Source organism: Marmota monax, unplaced genomic scaffold (genome assembly GCF_021218885.2).
Source record: "Marmota monax isolate L192 unplaced genomic scaffold, Marmota_monax_Labrador192_F-V1.1 WCK01_AAM20220418_F8-fsc00346, whole genome shotgun sequence".
NCBI lineage: Eukaryota > Metazoa > Chordata > Mammalia > Rodentia > Sciuridae > Marmota > Marmota monax.
The window spans coordinates 26,203-44,545 of record NW_026692698.1 but is presented as its reverse complement, the minus strand read 5'-3'; the positions used below and the strand labels follow the sequence as shown (position 1 = coordinate 44,545).

At 52.5% G+C, this 18,343-nt stretch overlaps 2 protein-coding genes across 4 annotated transcripts in view; both read left to right on the top strand.

Moving 5' to 3' along the window:
* Nucleotides 1-18,343, top strand: part of Znf385c (zinc finger protein 385C) — a 52,533-nt gene that overhangs the window by 32,675 nt on the left and 1,515 nt on the right. The window contains exons 3-8 of one of the 3 annotated variants that reach the window (XM_046446529.1): nt 11,082-11,230; nt 13,138-13,248; nt 14,826-14,991; nt 16,527-16,805; nt 17,421-17,617; nt 17,909-18,019. In XM_046446529.1, coding sequence (XP_046302485.1) covers nt 11,082-11,230; nt 13,138-13,248; nt 14,826-14,991; nt 16,527-16,805; nt 17,421-17,617; nt 17,909-18,019 — 1,013 coding nt within the window. Of the gene's footprint in view, nt 1-11,081; nt 11,231-13,137; nt 13,249-14,825; nt 14,992-16,523; nt 16,806-17,420; nt 17,618-17,908; nt 18,020-18,343 lie in introns of all 3 variants that reach the window. The other 2 variants (XM_046446530.1, XM_046446528.1) reach the window with 2 other exon arrangements.
* CUNH17orf113 (chromosome unknown C17orf113 homolog) lies at nt 1,189-10,714 on the top strand. Its single transcript, XM_046446527.2, is given in 3 exon segments — nt 1,189-6,592; nt 7,910-9,351; nt 9,353-10,714. Coding segments are annotated over 3 exon segments (2,025 nt in total). The 5' UTR covers nt 1,189-6,049; the 3' UTR covers nt 9,393-10,714.

Here is an 18,343-nt window from a genome sequence, read left to right as displayed (position 1 = left end):
ATCCACTGCACAGCTCAATATAATTGGAGCTCTGCCCCAGACTTCTGGGAGGGTTGGGGTACCACAACCCCTTATTCTTCCTGCAGGGAACCCACCCCTCTACCCCTTTCACATCTGGAGGACCCCATACAGAAGAGGGCACCCTGTGCACCTGAGAACTCTAGGAAGAGGTCACTCCGACCTCCTGACCTCCCTCTTTTCCCCACTAATGTCTTCCCCTTACATGGATCTCATTAGAAACAGCTTCCCATTGAGCCCAGACACCTCCTGCAGGATCCCTGGGGAGATAAAATCCCAAATCCCCAGGTTTCCCTGTGAGCAACGCCTTCCAACATTAGGCATTCTCCCCCTTCTCCCTGCCATGCCTGTTTTGTCTGGAGCTTTTGGAACTGCGGTGACCTTTCAAGTTACTGATCCATTGATGGAACCTTGCTTTGTCATCTCCCTTCCTAGAACGCCCTTCCCCATGTAAATTTCGCTTCTTCTTGTAAAACTTGACTTTTCTGCTCTGAAACCTAATGGACTCTCCTTGCAGACCTTCAGTTTTATCGCCTGCTTCTCTGATCCTAGAACCCTCCCCGCTCCCCGGTACTGGGAATTGAACCCAGGGCGCACTACCACTGAGCTATATCCCCAGCCTTTTTTATTTTGAGACAGGGTATCACTACGTTGCTGAGGTTCGATCGCCTCAAATTTGCGATCCTTCTGTCTCAGCTTCCCTAGTTGCTGGGATTACAGGTGGGATTACACCACGGCCGGTGGATCCCAGAGCTCTTGGTCCCAAATTTTGAGCACGGGGCTGGCTGCAGCCGGCACAGCTTTTCCCGTGTCTTGCCCGTGAGCTCCTCTAGAAACCGACGGGTGGACGCGATGACTGAACGGACTCCTGTCCCTCCGTCTTCTTGCGGTCTGACCTCAGTAGCTCCGGTTGCAGCGCGCGTAGTGGGAGGAGGCTGAGGCGAAGCTGAGCGCGCTGGCTGAGAGCTGCGGCAGGTGGGCGCAGCCAGGTGAGCCCGGGAGGAGCCGCCTCCCTGCTCGCATTCCAGGCCGCGCCGGCTGCTGGCGCCTCTTCGCCCCGATTACCGCTAGTGGCTGCTGTCGCTCAGTGGAGCCCAAGGAGACCACGGCCAGAGCGTCCACCGCCCAAGATGGTGGCTCCCGTGTCTCTGTGAGTGTGTGCGGTCGGCGCAGGGGTGCTGGGCCGGCGCCCCCTCCCGGAGCTTCCAGGCAGGGGGCGGACCAGCCGGGACTGGGGGCCTTGTGGCGGGCTGGGGGGCGGGCAGGTGGAAGCAGGGTCTCTGGGGACCTAACCGAGACATTCCCCAGAGGAAGTCCCCCAGCGCTTTGCATCCCATAGGATGGGTGAGGCGTGCAAGGGAGCCTCATCTCATCTGGTCCCTACTCTGCTCAAAGTGTGGACTTCACTTGGTGGGGTCCCATGAAAGGGTCCACAGGAGCCCGAGGAGGAGGCCAGGGACCTCCATCCTGGGGGCACATCAGTTTGGGGTTTGAGGCTTACTGTGTCTGGGGGAGCAGACCAACACAACTGCCCTAAGGGAAGCTCGGGCTGGTTCCCATCTACCCTGCCCAGTGTGGAGATGCAGGATCTGGGACCACACAAGGACTCCCACCTGGTCAGCCTTACTCACAACTGGACGCACACAGTAATGTTTTATTTACACTCTACCCCTGGTAGCTTGGTTCCCTCAGACCTGAGGTGGGGGGTAATGTCAATGGATTTTTTTTTTTTAATATGTTTTTAGAGCAGCTGGGCCCTATAGAACTTTCTGGCATGATGTAAATGTTCCCTCTACCTGTGCCGTTTAGTCCAATAGTCACTAGCCACATGTGGCTACTAAGTGCCTGAAATATGGCTAGTGTCAACTGAATTTAAATTTTTTTATTTAATTCCAATTAAACAGCCACATGTGACTAAGTGGCCACTGTATTGGGAAGTGCAGTTTTAGAATCTCCACGTTCCAGGCTTCCAGCTGCCTGCTCTTTGGTTCTTTCATCAAAACATCCTAGATCATATCATTTATCCCTCTGCAGAACAGGATGGGATAGCTGGCTTCCAAGTACATAGAAAGGATCTGAGAAACTTCCAGAAGGTCATAGTGGTCCTGCACCCCTCCCCCATTCTAAGATCCTTTGGGCATTGGGCTGGGCAAGGTCATAGAATCACTGCCTCTTAGGAGGAAAGCATATCAAAAGCAGCTATTTTAACCACACAGCAGGGGTCCAAGGTCCCACTGCACTGCTCTGTCTGAAGCTTGCTCTTCCTTATTCTTTCACCCCTCAAATTTTGTGGCATGCCTGCTGGGCATGGCACTGTTCACAAGAAGTAGTTAGCTACCTTTCCAGCCCACGAGGAGTGTCTGTGAGAGAAGGGAGGGGGCCGAGGAGGAAAGGAAGGGATGTGAAGCCACAGAACTATGCAAAAGTAAGCAGAGCTTTGTAAACTACAGGAAGCCACGTAAAATGTCATAGGAAGGGTAGGAACATTTGGGCATGTGTGCAAAGGCCCTGGGGATGAGTGGCCACCAGTGGGGTCAGCAATGCTGGGCATTAACAGACTGCAAAGAAATTTGGGCACTTGACCTCAGAGCAGCAGGCAGCCTTGGAGAGATTTAAGGTGTATGTTTGTTTGTTTGGTGGTGGTACTAGGGACTGAACCCAGGGGGACTCTATGGCTGAGCTCTATCCCCAGCCCTTTTCATTTTTTGAGACAGGGTCTCACCAAGTTGCTACAGCTACAGCTGGCTTTGAAGTTGCAGTACTCCTGCCTCATCCTCCCTAGTTGCTAGAATTACAGGTGTGCACCACCACATTTGGCCTAAGCAGTAAGTTTTTAAAAGTCCCCCTGGGCTGGGCATGGGTGGTGCTCGCCTGTCATCCCAGAGACTCTGGAGGCTGACGGAGGAGCAAGTTCAAGGCCTGCCTCAGCAAGTCAGCAAGGCCTTAAGCAACTTAGCAAGACCCTGTCTCAAAATAAAAAGGGTTGAGGATGTGTCTCAGTGGTTAAGTGACCCTGAGTTTGATCCCTGGTACCAAAGGGGGGAAAAAAGTCCCCTTGGTCAGAGAAGAATAAGGATGGAAACCCAGAATGCTCTCAGACAGTGACTATATTAGTCCAGGCAGGAGATGAAGGTGGGCTGAACAAGACCAACAGGCAATAGCATGGAGAGAAGGCATGCAATTGAGGTAGATTTTGGAGGTGGGATCTACAGATCCTGTTGGTGGACCAGGCCCTGGACTGGGAGAGAGGTAGGGTCAGAACTGCAGGTTTCTGGCCAGAGCACCTGGAAAGGAAAAGGGGCTATTTTCTGAGATGAAAATGACTGAGACAGGGGCATATTTGTGAAGATCAATCAAGAGTTCTATGTAGATAAGCCAAGAAGGCAGCTAGAGGGAGGGGATTGGGGACCAGGCTGGGGCTGTATATTTCAGAGTGGTCCACAGAGGTGGTTCTAAAACCTTTAGATAGTTTGAGCTTGGGAAGAGGATGAAGAAATGAACTCCAGAGGCCAAGGAGTGGCTCATAGTGGGAAGGGAAACCAGGGGATGTGGGGTCTTGGAAGGCAAGTGGTGGCACAGAGCTGTAATCCCAATGAGTCAGGAGGCTGAGGCCGAAAGATCACAGGTTTGAGGCCAGCCTCAGCAACTTGTGAGACCCTGTCTCAAAAAAGGGCTGGAGATGTAGCTCAGTGGTACAGTTCCCCTGATTTCAATCCCAGTACAAAAGAAGAATATTAGAATGTTTCAAGGAGGGCATAGTGAGAAGCACCAAATGCCACTCAGAGTACAGGGGAAGAAGACCAGGGAGTTCTCCTGCACCTGGTGACACAGAGTGGGCTGCCCCTGGAATTCTGCTCCTCTGCTCTTGTTTGACCTACTCACCACATGTATTCCCCATGTGCCAGTTGGCGTGCAGGACTGGGCACACAGCAAATGGACAAGATGGTCATTTAGTGATGTCTCAGAGCTTAGGTTCTTCTAATCAGCAGTTTCAGACACAGGTAGCTCTTCCACGAAACCATAACAAATCCTTTTGTTCTTTTATGTGTTTTTTTGTTTTTGAGTCAGGGGTCTTGCTAGGTTGCCTACGCTGGCCTCCAACTCAAGGTCCTTCTGCCTCTGCCTCCTGAGTACCTGGGATCACAGTCTTGCGCCGCTACACCCAACTCTGTAGTTGTTTTAAGCCATCAGCTTTTACTGTGAGGCATCTGCATCTAAGTACTTAGAGATTCAAAAATGAACAAACTTGGTCTTGACTTTCTAGGAACCCAAGTGCAGACATGCGTGGAGAATCCCTGCATTTACCATAGGGAACTTCAGGAGACTAGAAGACAGGTGCCAGCCCAGCTGGGGGCATCAGGAAGACAGGGGGATGCCTGGGCTGCTTTCAAAGCATGAGTGGCAACTGGCCAGGAAAAGGAGGCTCAAGGATAGACAGGGACAAAAGTACCAGCTCTGCATATGTGGAGAATGGCTTTTTTGGAATTGGCTTTGCAAATGGGAACTTCTAGGTGGCTCTAGAGGTATCCAGAGGCTGTGGAGGGTCTTGTTGGCTCCTGGTGAGGTGCACAGACTTAGGCAATGGGGTACCACCGAAGAAGTAGAAGCAAGGGAGTGACAGGTAGATCTGTGCCTGAGCTTGCTTTCTCAGGCTGTGGGGTGAGGGACAAGTGTGGGGGGAATGACAGCAGAGAGATGGAGGCTGCAGCTGTAAACCATGTGAGCTAGTGGGGCCTGAACTGGGCTGAGGCTGGAAAGATGGGAGGCAGAAGGTGGTGCAGCCCAGGAGCTCAGAATGGCCTTTGGGTTCAGGAGGACTTGAGTTCCAATTCTGCCTCAGGTACTTAGTGTTTGCAAAACCTGGGATAGATCACTTAGTCATGGAGCCTCAATTTCTTTACCCACAGAGAGTAACCTTGATCCTCTTCAGGAATCACTGTAAAGTACTCTGCACAGGGCCTGGCTCAATTCACACTGTGAGTGATAGTTACTGCTTACAGTCACACTGTAAGTGGCGAGGCTGGGATTAGTCCCTGAGTCTAACCATCCTGCACTGCCTACCTCCCTCTTTCAGCCATGGAGATCATTAGATATGAGATCATTAGGAGTTGGAGTTGGCAGGTTTGGTTGGTGGCTAGACATGACCTTCTGATCCCAAATGGCTTATCCTGGCTTCATGCTTGGGGGGCTGGGGGCGGGGCACAAGCTAGCTACCTTCACTCTGGGGCTCAGCCTCCCAAGCAGCCACAGGTCTAGGCTACTGTTCTAGAATCACTGCTGGGTGTGTGTGTGTGTGTATACACTTGCATGTGTGCAGGAATGGGAGTGCCAGAGAAAATCCTGTTCTGACCTTCTTCTGATGAGCTAGGTAGCTGTGGGCTGCAGGGGACTGGTCATCCTTTGGGCTAGGATTCACGAGGTCTGCATTGTAATCCTTGTTCAGCCGTGAACTACTCATGAGCCCTAAGAATCACTCTGTCTCTGGGACTCAATTTCCCCTAAAAATGTCCTATAACATGTGATTGCATAGATGGTGGCAGTCTTCCAGGCTCTGAGTTCTGAGATGCTGCAGCTGTCAAAGCCAAGCTATAGCGTGTCCTGGATGGAAGGAGGCCTTGGAGGGGGTTGGGAGCCTGTACCTCCCTGATGTTGGCCCTTGGTATGAGTGCACACTCCCCAAAGCCCCTGCCCCATTGAGTCCAGTTCACTCCTCAGCCTGGGAGGACTCTGGGCAGGATGAACCCCACCACCCCACCAGAATCTGCCCCCACCATGACGGTCCCCCTAACACCTCTCCCTTGTCTTTTTCATCTCCAGTCTCCCACCGGCAGAGCAGGAATAAACTTTCCAGGCTAAGTTAGATGGATGGTGCCCCTTAGCCTGGTGGGCTGCCCCCCTCATCTCCACACCAGCTCCCCTGTCAAGGGAGGTGTCTGTGTGGTTGGGGAGGGAGGAGGCACAAGCATTTGGGTGGGGGTTGGGGGTGTGGCTCATAGAGTAGCCACACCCTAGGTGTGCCCCTAGAGTAGGAATGGTGCCCCCCGGGAAGAAGCCAGCAGGAGAGGCCTCCAACTCCAACAAGAAGTGCAAGCGTTACTTCAATGAGCACTGGAAGGAGGAGTTTCCCTGGCTGGACTTTGACTATGAGCGGAAGCTGATGTTTTGCCTCGAGTGTCGCCAGGCCCTGGTACGAAACAAGCACGGCAAAGCGGAGAACGCCTTCACCGTGGGCACTGACAACTTCCAGCGTCACGCCCTGCTGCGCCATGTCACCTCGGGGGCCCACCGCCAGGCTCTGACAGTCAACCAGGGCCAGCCCACTTTCGAGGGCCCTGCTGAGGGAGGTGGGGCCTACAGCAGCCTGGCTGCCACCCCCACCTCCAGGGATGTCAAAGTAGAGGTGGACTCTGCCAAAGTGGCGGTGCTGACCACTGTGTACTGCATGGCCAAGGAGGATGTGCCCGACGACCGCTGCTCTGCCCTGCTGGAGCTGCAGAGATTCAACCTGTGCCAAGCGCTGCTAGGCACAGAGCATGGCAATTACTACAGCCCCAGGAGAGTGAGGGACATGCAGGTGGGTGGCAGTCAGAGGGTCTGGGAGTGGGAGGGAGGACACTGAGCCATTTGGGAGCAGCCCCAGCATGCTAGGCCCTTGTGGAACAGCCAGGCACTTCACTCCTGTCTCCACCCTTCAGAAGCTTCACTGGGGCCTATCACAGGCTGGCACTGGGCCAGCAGTGGGTACAAGAGTGAGAGGCCAGGCTGGCCTTGCACACGGGGCACTCCTCTCACTAGCTAGCCAGAGGAGGCAACCTGGCAGCATGGGGGCTTGATTGGCCCATAGATGGGTTTTATTGGTTTTCAACTTTTGGGGGTGGGGGTACTGGTGATTGAACCCAGGGGCACTTGACCACTGAGCCACATCTCTAACCCTTTTTATTTATTTATTTACTTATTTACTTTTGAGACAGGGTCTCCCTAAATTGCTTAGGGCCTTGCTAAGCTCCTGAGGCTGGCTTTGAACTTGATATCCTCCTGCCTTTGCCTCCCAAATCACTAGGATTACAAGAGTGGGTCACTATATCCAGCTCACCCTGTTTAAAAAAAAAAAAAGTGTTAGTTTTTAACTTAAAACATCCAGGAGATGAATGTAAAGATCTAATCTGTGGCTTCTACTAAAAAGTGAAGTCCCCATGCTCTCAGGGCAAGGTATGGGCTTGCCATCATTTCCCCTTACCCTTTGGCTTGCCCCTGGCCCACTTCAAGCTCAAACTCACTCACATGGCCCCTGGAGGCTTACAAGTTGCAGCTGTGTCTTAGGTTCAGCTGTGTGAATCCTGGGGGGCTGGCTTGGGAGTAGGTGAGTTGCATATCATCTTATAGAAAGATGGCAAACAGCACCCAGCTGGCACTCTATGTAAAGTCAGGAGTTGTTAGTGAACGTGTCTGTTGCTAATCTCTGAGCTGAACAGTGGAAGGAGACTCCCAGGAATAAGGTAGACTGGGACCATGTGCAGAAAAACAAAAGGAAAAAAACTAGCCTTCTTAGAGTGCTTTATAGATCATAAAGAACTTTTAAATTTATGAGACCAATAATGAAAATTTACATTTTTAAGTCATGAAAACCCTTTATAAAGACTGGGGGCAGATATTAGCTGAGACCAAGTATTACAGCTGAGAAGACTGAATTTCAGAGTGGTGAAGGGACTTTCCCAAGGTAGCACACAATGAGTGAGTGGCAAGGCCAAGATTAGTCCCTAAGTCTGTCTGACTCCAAGAACTGTGCTCTTTCCACCACCCTGCACTGCCTACCTCCCTTTTGGGACACGCCTAATTGTCCTCAGGACAAACCTAACTGTCCTCCCTCCCTTTCTCTCCCTGGCTGTCCCAGGTGGCCATTGCCAGTGTCTTGCACACAGAGGCCTGCCAGCGCCTGAAGGCATCCCCATTTGTGGGGCTGGTGTTAGACGAGACCAGGGACTGGCCTGAATCCCACAGTCTAGCCCTGTTTGCCACTTCGGTATCCCCATGTGATGGCCAGCCTTCTACCACCTTCCTGGGTAGTGTGGAACTACAGGAGGGCAGGGCCACTGCTAGTCAGCTCTTGGACATCCTGCAGGCCTTCGGAGTATCTGCACCCAAGCTAGCCTGGCTCAGCTCAACCATCCCCAGTGACCGCCTAGGGAGTGTCAGCCTGCAGCTCCAGGCTACCTGCCCACTGCTCACCGAACTGCACTGCCTCCCTGGCAGGACAGATCCTGAACCCCCTGCCTACCTGAGTGAATATGAGAGCATACTGGATGCCCTATTCCGCCTGCACGGTGGCCCCAGTTCTCACATGGTCCCTGAGCTCCGGGCAGCCCTGGACCTTGCAGCAATTGACTTGGCAGGACCAAGGCCAGTGCCCTGGGCCTCCCTTTTGCCTGTTGTGGAAGCAGTGGCAGAGGCCTGGCCTTGCCTGGTGTCCACCCTGGAAGCCGCAGCCCCAGCCTCACCGACAGCTGCAGCCCTGGCTCTGGCCCTGCGCCAGTTCACCTTCGTAGCCTTCACCCACCTGCTGCTGGACGCTCTGCCCTCGGTGCAGAAGCTTACCCTCATCCTGCAGCCGGAAGAGCCCGACCTGGCCTTGTTGCAGCCCATGGTGATGGCGGCAGCAGCTTCCCTCCAAGCCCAGCGCTGCTCAGGGGGAGCCCGCCTCCAGGGCTTCCTGCGAGAACTGGCACTCTCAGACCCCGACCGGGGCGGTGGGCGCTGCGCCTACCGCAGCCTGGAGCTGGTCGGCTACTCAGAGGCCGCGATCAGGGACTTGGAGCGGCTGCGGGGAGCCTTTCTGGACTCCATGCAGAGGGGGCTGCGGGACTCCTATCCCGGGCCCTCGCTGGACGCCGTGGCTGCCTTTGCGGCGATCTTTGACCCCCGCCGCTATCCGCAGGCCCCGGAAGAGTTGGGTGCGCACGGCGAGGGGGCGCTGCGGGTGCTGCTGCGCGGCTTCGCGCCCGCGGTGGTGCGCCAGCGCGCGCTGGGCGACTTCGCTCTCTTCAAGCGCGTGGTGTTCAGCCTGGGGCGGCTCAGCCCGCGGGCGCTGTGCACCAAGCTGGCTTGCGAGAACTCGGAGCTGCACGAGCTCTTTCCCGACTTCGCTGCCCTGGCCGCTTTGGCTTTATCTCTGCCCGCGGGCGCCGGCCTCCTGGACAAGGTCGGCCGCAGTCGCGAGCTGCGATGGTGGGGACAGAGCGCGACCGGGGAAGGCCGGGGAGGCCACGTGGTGAAGATCGCCGTGGACGGGCCCCCGCTGCATGAGTTTGACTTTGCGCTGGCGGCGGAGTTCTTAGAGTGGATGGGGGGAGGGGCTCCTGGGATCCCAGCTCACCTGAGGATGGCTTCCTCATTGCCCCCTCAGCCTGCAGCCCTGGATGCTCCAAGGGCCAAGCCAGACTTGACTATGCTGAAACCAAGCTGACCTACTAACTGTGGTCTACCTAGCTAACCCTCTACCCCTGCTGAGCTCCTAACCCTGGGGGCTGCATGGGAAGAGGGGCCTGAGCAAGTGGACAGAGAGGCTAGCTACGTAAGGTCAGGGCATCGGAACCCCCCATTCCCACCTCCTCCCTTTCCAGAATTTGGTGAGAAGTAACTTACCCTTTCCCTTTCTGGACCCCACGCACATTTGGCCCTAGAAAAGTTGGGGGTTCTTGGTTGGAGGAAGGAAAACTGGGTCTTGGAAATTGAGGGAAAGAATTGGTCTTTGTTTCCTAGCCCAACACTCAACAGTATTTCTTCTTTTTAGGTAAGACAGGAGAGCAGATGACTGTGCTTACTTTTTGGGGTGCTGGGGATGGAACTCAGGTCCTCATGCACACTAGGCAGTTGCTCTACTATTGAACTACCCCCCAAGCCCCGTGTTTGTTTTTACAGATTTTTTAAAAAATTAAAAACTTTTTTTTTTTTTGAGATGGAGGTTTTTGCCATGTTTTTCAGGTTGGCCTCAGTCTCATTAGACCATGTTCTTTTTTGACACACAGCACAGCATACTCTGCATGTGCTCATGGTTCAAGGGCACAATAGATCATGGAGATTGTGGTGTCCTTTCTCCCCTCCCTGCCAGTAGGCTGCCTCAGGGCCTTTCTGTATATGACCATGTATATAGACATACAAATCTACAGATGTGAAATAAATCTATCCTTTCATAGTGTTAACACATAAAAATCAAAAAGACTTCTTTTGGTTTTGCAATGACAGGGTCTAAAAAAGTCCCAAATGGACTGGATTTCTTTCTTTTATATACCTCGCCCCACACCCCTGGACTGGATTTATTTCTAATTTACTTAAAATCTGGTTGTTCAAATTCCTAGCTCTCTTTTGCCCTTGCCTCAGACCTTTAAGACCAAAGATTGCAGACCATGGTGCTGCTGTACCTGCTGCCTCTAAGGGCTGGCCTCTGGCCTGACCCAGGATGCTTAGGGTTTTTATTTTACTTTTTGCCTCCAGGGAAATGTTGTTGGGACCTCACCAGGGCTGAGGAGCACAACCCTTAGACTGATGGATTTTCCATTCCCTTTTGTCAGCCCTTCCTGTGAATGGTGTGGGATATGGATAGAGGGAGGGGACAGCTAGAGAGTGAGAGGGAAGGGGGCTGACCTTTTCCCAAGCCCCCTGAATTTGGGCTTCATTTGCAATAAAGTGGAAACCCAGCACATTTTGCAGTCTTCATGGTGGTATGTATGTCAGGGGCCAGCCCTATCTCTTCTGTCCCCTGCCTTGACTGACCTCCCCTGGGGAGTGCATTTGGACCATTATGCTGCTTCTGTCTATGAGTGTGGGAGGGTCATCCTTCTGGGCTGGGAACCCTCAGCTGTGGACTTCCTGCCTCTGCTTGCCCACCTGTGAGAGCCCACCAATGGGGCCTATGATTTCTGTCTGCTTGGCTGATGCTACTTTGTGAAGAAACAGGAGTTTCTGCCCTGGCTCCACACCCAAGACCATCGGCCTTTTGTTCTGGCTACAGAGGTAGGAAAGAGCCCTGTGGTTCCCCATTTCAGACCCTGCCCTTCTTCCTCCTGCAGCAGGCCCAGCCTCCAGTGCCCCCAGCCCCCTGCTGGCCTCCTTGCCCCTGCCCACTCGGCCTCTGCAGCCCCCGCTGGACTTCAAGCACTTGCTCGCCTTCCACTTCAATGGCACCGCCCCGCTCAGTCTCTTCCCCAACTTCAGCACGGTACGGGTTGGGTTGGCGGGTGGGTGAGTGTGGCCAGCTGGGGAGGTGGGCAGGGAGGGTGGCTCAGAGGCCAGCCTCAGCCTCTGGGTCTAACCAGGAGCTCATTTTCCTGCAACATCCCCTGCCGTGGTTAGGAGCCCCCTGAATAGGGACCCCTGGGCTCAGTAGAGGTTAGGGAACAAGATGGTGTCTCCCCTATCTTGCCATCACTACTGCCCAGAGATGGTAGGTCTCCCTTGAGTTTTTGGTGCAGCGCCTGTGGATAAGCCACGTGTCTCTGTGCAGTCAGTGTGCTTTTCTATTGTAGTTTGTGTCTTTGTAGATCTTTGTGTGTTGTATGTGGATGGAGTGTGTATGTTGGTGTCCTGTGTGTGTGTGAGCAACTCTTTGTGCCTGGGTAATTGTGATTAATGTGTATGCCTGTGTATCTGAACGGTTCTAATTCCATCTCAGTCACCCTTAGGAGCCTCCTTCCTCCTGCTCTCCAGGGTGGTACAGAGATCCTAAGGAGTCAAGGACTTTTGGAGACAGGCCTCTGGACCAGACTCCTCACTGTACCTCACTGACCTGCTCATTGACTCTTAAGGGTGGCCACAATCATTGTTGTCCTCCTTGCTGAGAGCCCTGTAGGCCATTTCCTCTGAGGTCTCATCCCCACCCAGCTCTCTCAAAGCCTCTGTGTTCTTCCTGTGGGAAGGTTTGGAAAGTTCCTCTTGACAAAACCAGAGAACTTCTGCTTTTGGTCAAATAACTAAGCTCCTGAGAAAAAGAAACATAAAAGCTTGGTTTAGTAGAGGAAAAAAAATTATTTAAAATAAGCAAAATAAAGAAAACACCTAGGTTAATATTCCAAGGAAATGAGACTGCTCTGGGAACCCTCAGGCCTCCAGTTGCTTCTCTCCCTGGTCACCACCTTTCTGGCCATAGTTTTTAGAATCCTGACAAGCTATCAGAGCCTTAGGCCTAGTTGCAGGTAGAACTGATAAGACAGGACTAGTCCCTGGTGGTGCATGCCTGTAATCCAAGGGTCTCCTGGAGGCTGAGGCAGGAGGAGCCCAAGTTTATGGCCAGCCTGGGCAACTTATCAAGATCCTGTCTCAAAATAAAAAATAAAAAGGGTTAGGAATGTAGCTCAGTGGTAGAGTGCCCTTGGGTTCAGTCTCCCAAACTGCCAAAACAAAAGTAGGGCTCCTCTTCCCAGGTCCGAGCACACAGGCTGGGTTAGAGGAGGGGAAATCCCAACAGGAGGATTCTTTGTCCCTTCCCTGCCTCTTCCTGCCCCCAATTCTTCTTTTTTTTTAAAATTATTTTTTAAAAATTTATATATGACAGCAGAATGCATTATAATTCATATTATACATGTAGAGTACAATTTTTCATATCTCTGGTTGTATACAAAGTATATTCACACCAACTCGTGTCTTCATACATGTATTTTGGATAATAATGATCATCACATTCCTCCATCATTTCTAACCCCATGCCACCTCCCTTCCCCTCCCACCCCTCTGCCCTATCTAGAGTTCGCCCATTCCTCCCAGGCTCCCCCTCCCTACCCTACTATGAATCAGCCTCCTTCTGTACCCAATTATTTGTCCCAATAGTTGTGATTCTTGTAAAACAACAAAACAGAGACCAAAGGGACAATAAGAGATGTCAAGATGTTCACTAGCCCATGGTTCTACTTCTCAAAATCATTGGGTTACCCTGGCCATCCCCCTGCCTCCAAACAAGTCCAGGCTGACAAGTAAGTCAGCCAGGGAAGAGGCTATCTCTTGTCTAACATCCACAGGATAGGAAAGTTCTTCCTAGAGGCTGACTTCTCAGTGGTCTTTAGTTTTCTGCATTTGGTACTGTCCTTCCTGAATCAACCCCAGAGTTACTGTGCCCTCCCATCCCCCTCACAGATGGACCCAGTCCAGAAAGCTGTCATCAGCCACACATTTGGGGTCCCCTCCCCTCTGAAGAAGAAGCTCTTCATTTCCTGTAACATCTGTCACCTGAGGTTCAACTCAGCGGTGAGAGGGATTCATGGGAACTCCTGGGAGGGGGCTGGGCAATGAGGGGGCTGGAGACTGGGTTTCCTTCTAGGGTCCTTCCAGAGCTCAGGGGCTGTGGTCCTTATTTTCGAGCCCTGTTTGCAGAAGAGACAGTTCTGATACTTCAACTGTCCCATCCTCTCCTCTCTCCTGCCTCTTTCCATAACCCTCTTCTGCCTACCTCTAGACGACTGGGATTCCATCTACCCCCCCTTTGCCACTCTCCTATGTTCTGGATCCTTCTGCAAGAGAGAAGACTGCCCTTACCCACTCTGGGTCCCAGGGGCTCCCCTGTAAGCTCCTGGTCTGGAGCTGAGGTGTTAAAGCACCTCAGAGTTTACAGAATGTGTCATTCCCATCATCTTGACGGGTTCTAATGATACAGCTGTGAAAGAAATAGAGGCACTATTATCATCCACACTTTTCAGATGAGGAAACTGAGCCTAGAGAGGTTAAGTGACTTGCCTGAGGCCACACAGCTGGTAAATAGCAAACCCAGGCCTAGCCAACCCCAAGGCTGCATACTTTCTACTATAGCCTACCCCTGGGGAGAGCAGGGGCCTCATTTTGGCCTCCTCAGAAAGGATTACCTCCTGTCCAGGCAATGCTGGTGTTTAGGTTGGATGTCAGAACTGCTGTCGTGCAAGAGTCCGTGGGGCGCTGAGAAGGCCTCTTTCTCACCTTTGAGGGAGGTGGGCTGGGAGCAATAAGCAGGGATCCCTGGCTGAAGCAGAGAAGACACTGACAGCCCAGATTTGAGGGTCCCTCCAGTCTATCAGGTCATATGAGGCCTTCCAAGAGATGGACAGAGAACTTGCTCTGAGGGAGGGACCGTGTCTTCCTCACACTTCTCCCTGGCACAGTGCCTGACAAGGAGCAAATGATAAATAGCAACCATGTGGTGAAAACATGAACAAAGGAGTGAATGTTTCAGGGCACATGACCCCCACATATGATGACTACCCTGTTGTCTTCATGTGTGCATCTAGAAACTTTTTTTGGGGTGCTAGTGTTCAAACCCAGAGCCTCGTGCACGGTATGATGCACATTTCCCCGCTTTTTAAAAAAATTTGAGACAGGGTCTCACTAGTTGCCCATGCTGACCTCCAACTCTCTATCCTCCTACCTCAGTCTCCTAAGTGGCTTGGATTACAGGTGTGTACCATCACATCCAGCTGTCATCTATAAACTTGATAATGAACATTTACTGAGCAGCAACTGTATGTACTAGGCCCTGTGAGGTTGGCTTTATCATCACAAAGTTTATGAGTGAGGAGACTCGGGCTCAGAGAGACGATGTGACTTGCTCAAAGATGAATAGCTCTTAAGTGGTTGAGTCAGAATTTGAAGGTAGAGGCCACTTGCCTTGGAGCTCCTGTGTGAAAAACAGTCTGTAAACATCAGGGTCATCTATGTGCTGTGATGTAATGACAAGAGTGCACTTCGTGTGACCTGAACCCTGCATCCCTTTAACGTGTCCCTCTGCTCAGCTTCAGTCATGGGTGGGGCATGTGGGCCAGGCAAGGAATTTTGACCCCAGGCCCTCCCCTCTCCAGAACCAGGCTGAAGCACATTATAAAGGCCACAAGCATGCCAGAAAACTCAAGGCTGTTGAAGCTGCTAAGAGCAAGCAGAGGCCACAAAGCCTGACACAGGATGCCGGAGTGGTGTCCCCAACCCCAACTCTGGCCAGTGGAGCACCTGGAGATCTACAGAACAAAGGTCAGTCCTGAACTCTTCTCTTCCTGCCCTAACTCCAGATCTAGCTTCTGACCAGAGTTTCAGAGATTTCTGCGGCTTATTATCTCTCTTGTGTTGGAGTATTCCGTACACAGAGTCTAAGGCACATGGGCTGCAGCCTGGTGAACTTCCCATCTGAGCATACTTAGCTCAGGAAACATGTGACCAGATCCCCAGGAGCCTGCCTTAGGCCCCCTCCTGGTCACCATCTTTCTGTATTAGTTCCAGGGCCACTGTAACAAATGACTACAAATTGGGTGGCTGAAAACAGTAGCAATTTATTTTCCCACATCTCTAGAGGTCAGAAGTCCAAAATTCAGGTGTTGGTTCCTTTACGCAGGCTCAGAGGGAGAACTGTTCTCTGTCTCTTCTGTTTGTTGCCGGCAGTCCTTGGCCCCTAGACTCATCACTCCAGTCTCCAGTCTCTGCCTGTCTTTACATCACGTTGCCTCCCATGTCTCTGTGTCTTCTCACGTGATCTTCTTATAAGGTCACCAGTCATTGGATAAATCCCACCCTAATCCAGCATGACCTCATCTTAATTATATCTGCAAAGACTATTTTCTTTTTTTTTTAATATTTATTTTTTAGTTTTCGGCAGACACAACATCTTTTTTTTTTTTTCAGAATTTTTTTTAATATTTATTTTCTAGTTTTCAGCGGACACAACATCTTTGTTTGTATGTGGTGCTGAGGATCGAACCGGGGCCGCACGCATGCCAGTCCAGCGCGCTACCGCTTGAGCCACATCCCCAGCCCCGACACAACATCTTTGTTTGTATGTGGTGCTAAGGATCGAACCTGGGCCGCACGCACACCAGGCGAGCGAGCTACCGCTTGAGCCACATCCCCAGCCCTGCAAAGACTATTTTCAAATAAGACCATACAGATATGAATTTTTTTGGGAAACTGTTCAATCAGCTATACCCCACCCCCAACTCTGGAGTAACTCTGATCTTGGCTTTTCTCATCATAAATTAGTTTCACCTGGTTTGGGTGGATCATACCAGTACACAGGTTTCTGTGTCTGACTTGCTTTTGTTCATCTCATGAACATTCACCAACATTCATCATGTCTATAAGGTGTTGTATGTAGGTGTATTTTCTTTTTCTTCATTACATAGTACTCCACTGCATGAATATATCACAATCCTTCTGTTTGATGGACACCTGGATAGTTTCCAGTTTTATGCTATTATGAATAGTGCTCAATGAACATTCTAGCACATCTTTCTGGTGACTTCTGTTTAACATTAGCAAATCAATATTGAGTATCAGGGTTGTGCGGCTTCCTAAGACCACTCTGTTCAACTTTCTGATTTCAGATGAGGAAACTGAGGCCCAGGTCTGGCTAGTGAATTGGTGGTAGAGTGGGGCCTGGAATTCAGTGCTGGTCATCCCTGCACCAGGGACCCTTCCACGTTACCCTACCATCTTCATTGTTAGTGCTAAGAATCGTGGGCTGGAGAATCATCTTGGATCTCTACTCTCACCCATGCCTCCCTTCTCCCCAGCAGTTCCTACAGGCCCTCCACTCCAGCAGCCGTTGACCCCGGACCCCCCATCCAGGGAACCAGCCCCCTCAGACCTTTTGGATGCTGCCTCCTCTTCTTCTTCCTCCTCCTGCCCACCCTGCTCCCCAGAGCCTGGCAGAGAGGCACCAGGGCCTGAGCCAGTGGCGGCAGCTGTGGGAAGTGGAGTGAGTGGGGAAGGCAGGAGCGAAAAGGGGCGCCTCTACTGTCCCACATGTAAGGTGACAGTGAACTCGACCTCCCAGCTTCAAGCTCACAACACAGGTCAGTGCCCCCAAGGAGCTGGAGTTGGGGGAGGCTGGAAGGCTGAGCCTCACCAGGTGTGGGCAGGCTTGAGCTCCTGGGCACTTTCTTCCAGCTCCGGGTGACAAAAGTACTATGCTCAGCTGTTACTGGGCAGGCATTTCTGGGTCCTCCTGCTAATCGCTGGGGAGGGAGAACTGGGAAGAGAAGTCTGAGGCAGCAAGAATTGAAGGTCACATCTCTGATGTTACTCCAGTCTCCAGAAAACAGGAGGCACCTCCTCCCATTTCCTCCATCTCTCCTTAGAACAGATCAGGAGGGAAATGAAGATATTGTGTCTACCTATAACTAAAAGTAAATAAATATTAAAAAAAAAAAAAAAAAAAAGATCAGGACGGGTTGGGATCAGAGCAGAAGGGAACCTGACCAGTTGCCCACAAAGCTTTCTTTGGGGGTGCCTGGCACGAAGCTAGAGATACCAAGAGGTGAAGTCTAGGAGGTTGGAGGGCAAAGTGTGTTCTGAGTAGCCTGGAGGCTTCAAGGGACAGCCCAGCTAACCTGGTTTGGAGGGGGTCCCCGTGGTCCTTGAGACCCCCTGTGGTACTGACAGACTGTCTTCTTCCTTATTTCCTCCAGGAGCCAAGCACCGGTGGATGGTGGAAGGTCAACGAGGGACTCCCCGAAAGGGCCGGGGCCGCCCAGTATCCCGGGGAGGGGCTGGACACAAGGCCAAGAGAGTGACAGGGGGTCAGGGTGGCCGGCAGGGCCCCAGCCCCCCTTTCCACTGTGCTCTCTGTCAGCTCCAGGTCAATTCAGAGACCCAGCTCAAGCAGGTGGGAGAAAGGAGTCCTTGACTGGGGGTGGAGCTGGTGAGAGGGTGGGCAAGCAAGGCAGGAGGGCACCCGCAGAAGCGGGCAGAGTCGCAGGGAGGGCTAAGGAGCTGGGGTGGGCTCCTTGACGCCAAGCCTGCCTCGCTCCCAGGGCCACCGTGGCGAGTTCCCAGTACCTGTGTATTCAAAGTGTGGTTGCGGGTAGTGGAAGGTCAGGCAGTCGAAGGTAATGGAGTAGTTTTGGGGCCCTTGGGCTTCCTTATTTTGTTCACTGTCTTTGCATCTGTCCACTAGCACATGAGCAGCAGGAGGCATAAAGACCGCTTGGCTGGGAAGCCCCCAAAGCCCTCCAGCCAGCACAGCAAGCTGCAGAAGCACGCAGCGCTGGCTGTGAGTATCCTCAAGGTATCTGTCTCCAGGCAACAGAGCTGGGACCTGGGTCAGGAGGGAGAGAGTGGGTGGAAGGGAGGGCCAGCTGGGGGGCTTGGTGGTATGGCAGGAAGGAGGCCACCTCGCTCTGAGGCTGTCTGAGCAGGGGGAGAGCTAGGGTTGGGCTTTGGCCACCCAGGGATCTGCCCACAGGAATTTCCGGGGAGGTGGGCTGGGATTGTAATCTTTGGGGCAAGAGTGAGGGGTGGGCGTGCATCTCCTAGAGACCATCTCTACCCCATCCCCCACAGCCTCCTCCCTTCTCCCATCCTGGGGTTGTCCTCCCTCTGGGCAGGAAGA